The sequence below is a fragment of the Cyprinus carpio genome, chromosome B19 (genome assembly GCF_018340385.1).
Source record: "Cyprinus carpio isolate SPL01 chromosome B19, ASM1834038v1, whole genome shotgun sequence".
Lineage (NCBI taxonomy): Eukaryota > Metazoa > Chordata > Actinopteri > Cypriniformes > Cyprinidae > Cyprinus > Cyprinus carpio.
The window spans coordinates 17,965,652-17,975,878 of record NC_056615.1 but is presented as its reverse complement, the minus strand read 5'-3'; the positions used below and the strand labels follow the sequence as shown (position 1 = coordinate 17,975,878).

At 36.8% G+C, this 10,227-nt stretch overlaps 1 protein-coding gene across 1 annotated transcript; it reads right to left on the bottom strand.

Annotated features, from left to right (window-relative positions):
* Nucleotides 1–531: 531 nt before the first annotated feature.
* wu:fc38h03 (acetylcholinesterase collagenic tail peptide) lies at nt 532–10,104 on the bottom strand. Its single transcript, XM_042745098.1, has 17 exons — nt 9,327–10,104; nt 8,211–8,317; nt 8,012–8,122; nt 7,872–7,916; nt 7,745–7,771; nt 6,271–6,342; nt 5,389–5,451; nt 5,231–5,257; nt 5,079–5,123; nt 4,827–4,862; nt 4,627–4,707; nt 3,437–3,533; nt 3,110–3,243; nt 2,558–2,677; nt 2,346–2,472; nt 2,004–2,106; nt 532–1,219 (listed from the first exon to the last, which is right to left on the bottom strand). Exons 1-17 carry the CDS (start codon nt 9,427–9,429, stop codon nt 1,150–1,152), a joined length of 1,368 nt encoding a protein of 455 aa, XP_042601032.1. The 5' UTR covers nt 9,430–10,104; the 3' UTR covers nt 532–1,149.
* Between the last annotated feature and the right edge of the window lie 123 nt (nt 10,105–10,227).

Below are 10,227 nucleotides of genomic sequence, written 5' to 3'. Positions count from 1 at the left end.
CATCAGTGATTCAACTGTAACATTATGAAGCGACGAGAATACCGCACCACAAGGAAGCGCTGTTTCTATGTTAATTTAGCTTTGATTTGAAAGAAAACAGCGCATCCTTGTGGCGCGGCTGATGCAGAAGAGCATACACAGCATACGGTGATATGGAGAGACACAGAGGAGACTGTTGACAAAGGAATTGTTGAATAAAGTCGTTATTTTTGTTTTGTTCACTTACAAAAGGTATTCTCGTCGCTTCATAATGTTACGGTTGAACCACTGATGGCAGATGGAGTATTCTGACGATGTCTTTCATACTTTTCTGGACCTTGACAGTGTTATTTACTTGGCAGTCTATGGGACAGTCACAGGCCTCCCGGTTTTAATCCAAAATATCTTAAATTGTGTTCCGAAGATGAATGACGCTTTTACGGGTTTGGAACGACATAGGGGTAAGTGAATAACGACAAAATTTTCATTTTAGGGTGGAGTATCCCTTTAAAGCTCTGAATCAAGAGGAAGGACACATGTGAGACACTGGGAAACAGTGCCACCCACTGGACATGCTTGCAATTTATTGCTCTCATCATCATTTAACCCAAATAAACATTACAACATACTTGTTTCTGTAATAAATAATCAAGCAGAGAATTATTAGCTGTGTTTTCATAAAAGTTTGGTTCAATAAATAAAAATATTTTAAAATACAATAAATACCTGTTTTTAGAGTACATGCTTTACAAGGCACATTCCAGCAAAATATTGCTTTGTCTCTTGGGAACAAGATCATAATACACATACAGAAACATGCAAAGACCTAATCATGCATTTGCAATACCAAACAAATAAATAAGTTATATATTAACATATTATACATTCATTTAAATCATAATGTCTTTTCATTACACAACTCCTAAAACATTCATCCACAAGCTCAGCTGCCATTCAAAACATACTAGCAGCACCAACAAGCAGTACTACAAATAGTACCATACCCGCTGAGTTGAACCTTATAACGTGCATGTGTCTGGAGTGTGAGGGAGGCGATGAAGACAGAAACAGCCAAATCCTCTCAGATCATCTGCTTAATACTTTTGATCTCAGCAGGCTCTCCCTCATATCTGTGTGTGTGTCAGTGTGAATGTGTGACTTCTGTAGGCCTCAGGTCCTGTATTTACAGCCGGTTGAGTCGATGAAACAGGAGTCTGTGCACCTGAGCTGCCCAAAGGTGCTATTTGTACAAAAAGATCAGAGAGACCTTAAACATCCATCATATTGGGTGTTGACATTAAATACTTTTTGGAGGCTGACATGTCCCGTGGCATGACAGGCTGTACTCCATCTAAAACTATTTTAAAAGGATTTTGCTTTTCTATAATTGATATGCATACTGCTGTTATTAGACATATTTGTACTTTTAATTTTATAGTTACACCCTGGACCATGTAAAATAAATTAGTGAATGCAAAAAGATAAAGTGTTATTAAAAATATATGTTATAAAAAGATATTAAACATTATATAAAAAATTAAAATTATTATAAAAAATAAATTTAAATAAAAATTAAATAAATTATTATCAAACATTTAAATAAAAATCATTAAAAAAATAAATAATTAAAATTACACTACGTGATATGCCGTACTCCATCTTAAACTATTTTAAAAGGATTTTGCTTTTCTATAATTGACATGCATACTGCTGTTATTAAATATTATGATATATCGTATTATTTAAGAAATATTTGTACTTTTAATTTTTTTATAGTTACACCCAGGGCCAAGTAAAATAAATTAGTGAAGGCAAAAAGATTACGTGTTTTTTTTTTTTTAATATTACAATTCAATATAATTACATATTAAAATAATAATAATTAAATATAAAATAATTAAACAATAATAATAATAAAGTTCAGCTTCACATTGCTGTTGATTACAAAAAAGTCTACCCAAATCCAACCATTTTAAATATGCACATGAATGTGTGTCAGTGTGGTTGTGGTGTGGTGTGCTTACCCAGGCAGATATGATTTGCAGGTCTGGTAGCCAAAGTCTTTCCCGTCACACTCCTCTACACCCTCATTACGATATCCATCGCCGCAGTATGCCTTTTTACAGCCTACACACAGAGACAGAGATAAAGAACGGGAAAGAGACAGAGGTGGAGTGAGTGAAGAGTGAAGAGAAAGAGGACTGATAAGACTAATGAATGACCAACAGACTAATCCAAGAAAATGTCCTGATTTTCTGTATAAATCTGAATATTCCTCAAAACACGATAAATTTACCAATAATTAATTTTGTTTTGGCATTTTCATATATTCAGAATGTGGTTGTCTCTGTGATCATGTGACTCACCTACGCAGTCATCCGTAACAACCTTGTTTCCGTCGTCGCATTCTTCCCCGTTGAGTTCCTGCACCTCTCCATCACCACAGACTCCATTCCCTTCCCTCATCCTCTCAGTCGCCTGGAACGGCATCAGCTAAAATACAAATAACATGCTCTTGTTCCCAAAATACTAGTATGGCTACATGTTCCATAGCAGTGTATTCAAAATGACGCTGTACCTGAATGGGCTTCCATCCATTTTCATCTCTGAAGTAAAGAGACCTCAGATCCTTCCTGAAAGCAAGTGCGTTATCTTCCTGGAGACCTTTTAGCTCTTCCTCACTGCCCACAACGAATATCTGACCGGGAAACACAAACTGATCAAGAAGCAGATATAAACACTGAACAAACAGGCTTATTGATTCCATTATAAACACACAAATTCAATTTGATTTTATGTCAAATTTGGCTTGTTGACTGGGTTACCCAGAATAATAATAAAACCTAAAATCATCTAGAGTTCCGCACAATGAAAACAGCAGGCAGTGGAATGGGGCATGGTCTCTTTATTATTTACATTCAATTATTTTACATTTGCTATTTATCATTTACCTTTTACTAACTTTGCTAACTTGTATTTAGTTTAGTTTAGTGATCCATTCTGGTATGTAGTGCAAATAGATCAAATCAAGTTTCTTACTGAATATCATTACAGAAGTAACATTCACATTATCATATATAATCTATATAAGTAATTGGGAAGTCCTCAGCATTGAGAGTGTGTGTCTTACCGCTGGAACTTTGTCATATTTGTTACGGTGTTGTAACTGGGCACTGGGTGGACTGAGAGAAGGCAAGCTGCAGTGGCAGACTCCAGGAGGACCGGGCAATCCCTTCTCACCTTTTTCGCCAACTACAAACAGCCCTGATCATCATGACATACCAACAAACAAAAGCATTTCGATTTTATTAGACATCGCTGTTAAGCTAGAACAGAAATGCACTGGCCGACTTATCAAAAACTCTGCTTAAAAGACCAGAACGTTCAAAACCTTCAGATCTGCACACATCCTCATAGGTGATTCAGAAATAAATAGTCTGCATATATGTTATCTCACCTGATGCAGGTACCCCTGGAGGTCCTGGGTGGCCCCTGGGTCCAGGTGGACCAGTGGGACCCACTGGCCCTGTAAAACCTCTGTCTCCATCAGGCCCCTATGCCAGAATGCATAAATAATTGAACTAAACCCATTGACTTATCTACACCAATAAAACCTCATCAATATTAACATGTATAAAGTTTATATACATATACAGTACAGATAAAAGTTTATGTTCTTATGCTCACCAAGGCTGCATTTATTTGATCAAAATTGCAGTAATAGTACTATTGTGTAATATTATTATAAAGGTATTTAAAACATTTTAAACAGTATTTTTCCTGTGACGGCAAAGCTGAGTTTTCAGCAGTCATTACTCTAGTCTTCAGTGTCACATGATCCTTCAGAAACCATTATAATATGCTGATTTAGTGCTCAAAAAGCATTTCTTGTAATTAATATAAAATAGTTGTGCTGTTTACAATTTTTTGTGTAAACTGTTATATTTTTATTCAGGATTTTTTGAATTGGCATTTGAAATAGAATTCTTTTGTAACAATAATAAATGTCCTTAAAGTCACTTTTGATCAATTCAAGCCATCTTTGCTGAATGAAAGTATTAAAAAATATTACTGACCCCAAACTTTTACACAGTTGTGTTTATATATATATATATACAAATTCAATGCATCAAACTAGTTGTAGGTGCTGAAATGTCATTCAAGTCCGATGCCTGTGCAGTGATCTAAGGAACCTTAAATGTGTATGTGTCACACCGCTGAGCTGATTGATAGTAGGAATCTTTGCTGGGTACAGCCTACAGTAACAGTCCTGGTATTTCCCAGCAGTTAGTTAAGACATTCCCAGGAAGTGCCTATCCGCAGTGTAATACAAGAGCTTGAAACATGAACAGCAGGGCTGGACCCAACATCAGAGGCCCTGCTGGTCCAAATCCAGCTACCAGCACGGTGAGATTTTCAGCTCCTTAGGTTACTTACGAAATGGCACACACACACACACACACACTCAGCCACAGACTGACCCCCTGACTGGGCGAACAGGTTAACCGTGTGAGTATGCGGGTTTTAAATATGCCCACAGCTTCTTCTGCCAATAATCCACTCCCTTATCATCACTTAGAGACTTAAGGTCTCAGTATCAAAACAGACTGGAGCTCTGATGTAGAGCAGAATACTGCGTGTCCTCACCTGTTTGCCTCTCTTGCCTGGTCGGCCTGTAGGGCCACGTTTCCCTGGGATGCCAGGTTCACCCTTGGGTCCCATTTCACCCTGGGGGAGTGACGAGGGGGAGGTTCAGAGAGAAGGAGCGAGTCAGATCAGTGACATCCAAAACATATTAGCGTTACATGCATGATATCGATTTTAATGGTTAAAATGTCACATCATACCTTCTGTCCCAGCATCCCAGACAGTCCATTTGCTCCCTAAAGTGAGCAGACCAGATACACAAGTGAATATGATTGAGTGCCTACATTTCAATTCTACATATTCAATTCATTCATTTTAAGCATGTTGCTACTAGGGTTTTCTGTGTAGGAGGTTGATAGCGTTTTCCAAGAATTTTAGCATGTTGCTTTTTCTAGGGGAAACACCATTAATAAGGAACCCAAATGTCTAGAAACCGATTTCTAGTCTCTAACCTTGTCTCCTTTTGGACCTGCAGGTCCAGAATCCCCCCGTGCTCCCTGAAACCATAACATTATGTACAGTGAGTTATGTAATATAAAGTTCAGTCCCATAACTTTACAAAGGGAAAGAAACATTTAGGCTGATTTTAACAAACATACAGTACCTTCTCACCCTTATGGCCTGGCAAACCCTAATTGAACAGAGAAGACAATTATTATCAACCTATTCTCATTAAGAGAAGACATAAAATGTTATTTAGGAAATAAAAATGAAGGCACAACATTACTTCAACTCCAGTTACACCTGGAGAACGTGACTCACTTTAGGTCCAGGTGATCCCCTCATTCCTGGCCTTCCCATCAGCCCTGGGTCTCCTTTCTCTCCCTGCCAATGAGGTCATATATAAACAGTCAAATAGGCTCTAATGAGCTATTTTTAGATCCATTTGGGTCCATTTCTCTTGATGGAAGAGGCATCAGTCAAGAGGGACACTGGATCTCAGGCTTGGCATTTACTTTGTTATAGTAACAATAACGATGAAGACCAGACACTTGATACAGTGATAACAGATGTCTTGTCAGCTTATAGGGATAGTTCACCCAAAAATGAAAATTCTGTCATTAATTAAGTAAAATAAATTTTAACAATGTCTTTACTACTTTTCTGAGACTTGAATGTGGGAATGACATTGCTGTCTATGCAAGGACAAAAAGCTCTCAGATTTCATCCAGATATTTTAATTTGTGTCCTGAAGATGAACAAAGGTCTTACGGGTGCAAAAGTTGAAAAGCCTTTATTATTTAAAAGGGCTATAGCATAAAACACCAACGCATACTGGCCCACTGGCCTTCATCAGGGTGTCAGAAGGCCAGTGGGCCGATACGCATTGGTGTTTTATGCTTTAGCCCTTTTAAATAATAAAGGCTTTTCAACTTTTGCATCCTACTGAGTGCCTGGACCTGGATTTTTTCCAAATTCTTTTTCATGAACAGTTTACCCTTCCATGAGCACCAGAGGATACAAGGGATACCAGCAGCGCTCCAGTTCCCTTTTGTCTAAAGGTCTTACGGGTTTGGAATGACATGAGGGTGAGTAATTATGACAGAATTTCATTTTTGGGTGAACTATCCCTTTAATTATGTTAGTGCAGTATGTGGCGGGACTACATGGATCAGATGGTAAGCGGTAGTAAAACTCACCCACCTTAGGTCCCTCTGGGCCGGGCAGCCCTGAAGAACCTGGTTTCCCAGGCAGACCCAGATGCCCATTATGACCCTACAATAACAGGGAGAAGAAATATTGCTTTTATACACCCACCTCAAACACAACCCAGCCAGATCTGGCAGTGCAGCTGAAGTGCTGAGTGTACAGAGCAGCTTTAATCAAAGACAAAGCACCAACTCAGCATCCCTGCCTCTCAGCAGTCCTCTTCATTCCTTTAATACATCTAATCCTTCTGCCTCTTTTTGAGTGTGTTCCAGGTTCTTTGCTCAAACACTCTCCTTCTTTTGCATTTAAGACTAGAATCTATTTCTAGTCCCTATCTGTACTTTTTAAAATAACTATATAAAATACTATATATATATATATATATATATATATAATATATATATATATATATATATATATATATATATATATATATACGTGTGTGTGTGTGTGTATATACATGTATATATAATTTGAGAGGTAAAATCGTGTAAGATAAAGTAATAAGCTATGAGAGGCTGTGCAATTTATCACAGGTAAAGCGCAGAAAAAAGCCTATACCCAAGGTAAAATCATGGTAAAATCAGTGTAACAGACACAAATAAGTAACAATTCATTAAAAGGCAACACCTGCATTATAATAAAATACATAAGTGTTTACCAAAGAGCTACATTTATTGGAAGATAATATTAGCTATTAATATTATAATACTAGTGACTATAAGAGACTAATTTAAAAAAAATCTTACTGAGCCCATCTTGAATTAATTGTATTTTCCTTTCACATTTCCCTAACAAAAAAATTGGCAACAATAAACAAAAATAAAATGAAAATGAATTTATTCCACAAACATTTTTCTCTGATAGAGATATTTTCTCTGATAATAAGTGTTTAATTTTATGCAGTTGTGGCTCTCAAGTAAATGTTTTTTTTTTTTTTTTTTTTTTTTTTACATTTTTAATTGAAATCAAAAAAAAAAAAAAATCTGATTTAGAAAATTATGTTTGCAGTCTCCAGTAAAACGTCCTGTGCTTCAATCTCTTTTTGCTTGAGGTGCTTAAGAGTTCAGTGCAATTAAATAGCTGTGTGTGTTTTGACTGAGAGCAGCAGTGCAGGACTGAGATTAATGTCTGAGTTCAGCGCTAAGTAATATTACAGGGCAGAACTGCAGTGCACTGCAGCCAATGAAACAGCACATGGCCTGACACCCTATAACACTATTAAATGCACCAAGAGAGCAAGTCATAAACAGCATACTGGTCTGCAAAATGCAACCTGCCTTGTCATACACAGAGATATTTTATATGACAGAAATGATATGAAAAAAGATGTGTGAACCAAGATTTCTGCTCCATGTGCTCTATGAAGTCTGGAAGCCATCCCTGACTTTCCATCATTACAGTTATGCATGCATTTGGTGCACAATAATGAACAAATACTTTAGAAGATCAAAGATGAGAATCTGACCTTTGACCCTGGTCTTCCGATGTCACCCTAAAGTGAAAAAAAGAACAGTTCAGTTTTATAAAAGACTTCAAAATGAACAGACCCATAAGCACCTGATTCTTCGTAACCAGATGTTAAACCATCTTACCTTGTCTCCTTTGGGTCCCTCCATCCCTGGGATGCCAATGTGACCCTAAAACAAAGTAAAACCTATGCATTCATATATTTTGTTCTCCATCTCACTTAGTTGTCTGGGGAGGGACTTCATTAACTCTTTGTGTGCCTTACCTGTGGTCCAATAGGTCCAGGAGGTCCTGGTGGTCCCACCACACAGAATTCCTTCACCTGCTCCCCATCCTCCTCTCTTACTCTTGTCCCCTCCACACGACTAGGCAAGGTCTAGGCAAGGTCAGTTAAATGGTGGATTAACAGACATGCTGTCATTTCCTGCTGTTAGAATTATGTACACTAATGTTATGGCACTCACAGGCTCTCTTTTCCAGACACCAGGAGGGGGCGGGAACAAAGGAGGGGGAGGCGGGGTCAGCAGACAACAAGGGTCAAATCTTTTCAAGATATCATTTGGATCCCGGCCTAAAAGAATAAACCACAAAACCAACCAGACGAGACAGAGAGACATTAATAATAATCAATAATCTTACTGGCAAAAATACTTGTGGAGAAACACAGTAGTTTAGCTGAAATGCTTTAAAAAACTATATGAAAAATACATGTAGAGAATGGATACGTATGGATGAATGACAACATAGCCTATAGAATTCAACATAAGATCTGAACAAGACTTAATATCACTTAAATAATGCAACACCTTTAAGATGAAATATAGAACATGAACTAATCACAAGCTGATCTACGCTAACTGTATGAATTACCAAGCATACATTTTATAAATGTCACGACAGCACAGACAATGTAAACATAGAAATAACAAGCATTCAATATGTTATGTATTTTTAATAAGGTCATTTTTAATCCCAATGTGCAACTAAATCCACACCTGCATATTAAAGATACATGCATACATTATATAAAAGATACATGCATACAAATATGCATATAAAATATATGTAATAATGTCCAAAATAAACAGTGGGGTAAGAAATATTATGAAGTTTAATGAATAAAGACATTTAATTGCACAGTTTCTAGGTCACTTATCAACAAGTTAATTTACATTTACAGATTTTGCACAAGTTTTCATTCAAATTGTTATGCTGATAATATAACTGAAAATGATTAATTAAAAAAAAAATCTGTAAAAATCGAGAAAATAATATAAAATGTATGGGCCCTATACTGCATGTAAAATATAATGTAAAGAGTAACATACGATTGAAATTTTAATATATATATTACATATATTTCAAATATATATATATATATATATATATATATATATATATATAATATATATATATATATATATATATATATATATGAAATATATGTAATACATTGACCTGTATATCCATCTATCTGTGTGTCTCGGTATAGTTATATGAAAAGCTGCATACGTACGCAAAAATCCACACGCTCTCATTATCACAAACTGATATTCCCTCACGCGCTCGCGCTCTCATACCTGTAGGAATCGGGAGGACATTTTCCAGATTGTACGGCGAAAGGTAGGCTGACACCGAGTGCAGCAGAAACTGCAGCTGTATCCCAATCCTGCTCATGGCCATGTTCCTATGTGAGTGTGTCAAAAATACACAGATCTGAGCCGGTGCCCGCCCCCTGTGCTCGAGCCCTCTCCCATCCAGTTTGAAATGCCAGCAGCTCTCTCGTTTTCTCACACACACACCCTATTTTCTGCTGTCTGTCAGTGTGGCTGTGTTATTAAGTCGTAAGAATGCTCCCCACGGAGTCTGCGGGAATCTCCAGGCGCGACTGCTATAACAGTCAGGGATCTGACATCTGATCCGCCCTCTCCAGCCCCTCATGCCAAGATTAGACCCCCGTATACTACCACTATACCCTTAATACCACACGCCAACGAACTGACAGATATAATTCAGGACAAGAACGACTGTTTAAAATGGTACAAACTGTACAAAATGGTGCAGCTATCAATCATAAGATCATCACAGTCTAAAAATTCATTGTGAAAAAATTTCCGAATTTTATTAGGGCGCAGGTCACTTGATTTGTAAATTGTGTCTAGAAAACTAAGTAAACTCATTAGCACAATGTTTTGTCTGTGTCCACTACAGGCTGCATTTATTTGTTCACAAATACTGAAAAATCAGGAATATTGTGAAATATTATTAAATTTATATTTTAAAATGTAATTTATTCTTGTAAAGTTGAATTTTTAACATCAAATTCGATTTCTCCAGTCTGCAGTGTCACATGATCCTTAAGAAATCATTCTGTTGATTTGCTGCTCAAGAAGCATTACTTATTATTATCACTGTTGAAACCTTATAGTTACTGTGATATATTAAATATGCAATACAACTAAAAAAATTAAATACAAAATG

Bases quoted from the DNA above. Each gene is read 5' to 3' on its own strand.
- wu:fc38h03 (XM_042745098.1), bottom strand. From the start codon at position 9,429: ATGGCCATGAGCAGGATTGGGATACAGCTGCAGTTTCTGCTGCACTCG. The intron at 5,258-5,388 runs GTGAGTCACGTT...CTGTTCAATTAG, and splicing joins GGGGATCACCTGGACCTAAA to GGTTTGCCAGGCCATAAGGG. The intron at 2,107-2,345 runs GTGAGTCACATG...CTCTGTGTGTAG, and splicing joins TGTTACGGATGACTGCGTAG to GCTGTAAAAAGGCATACTGC.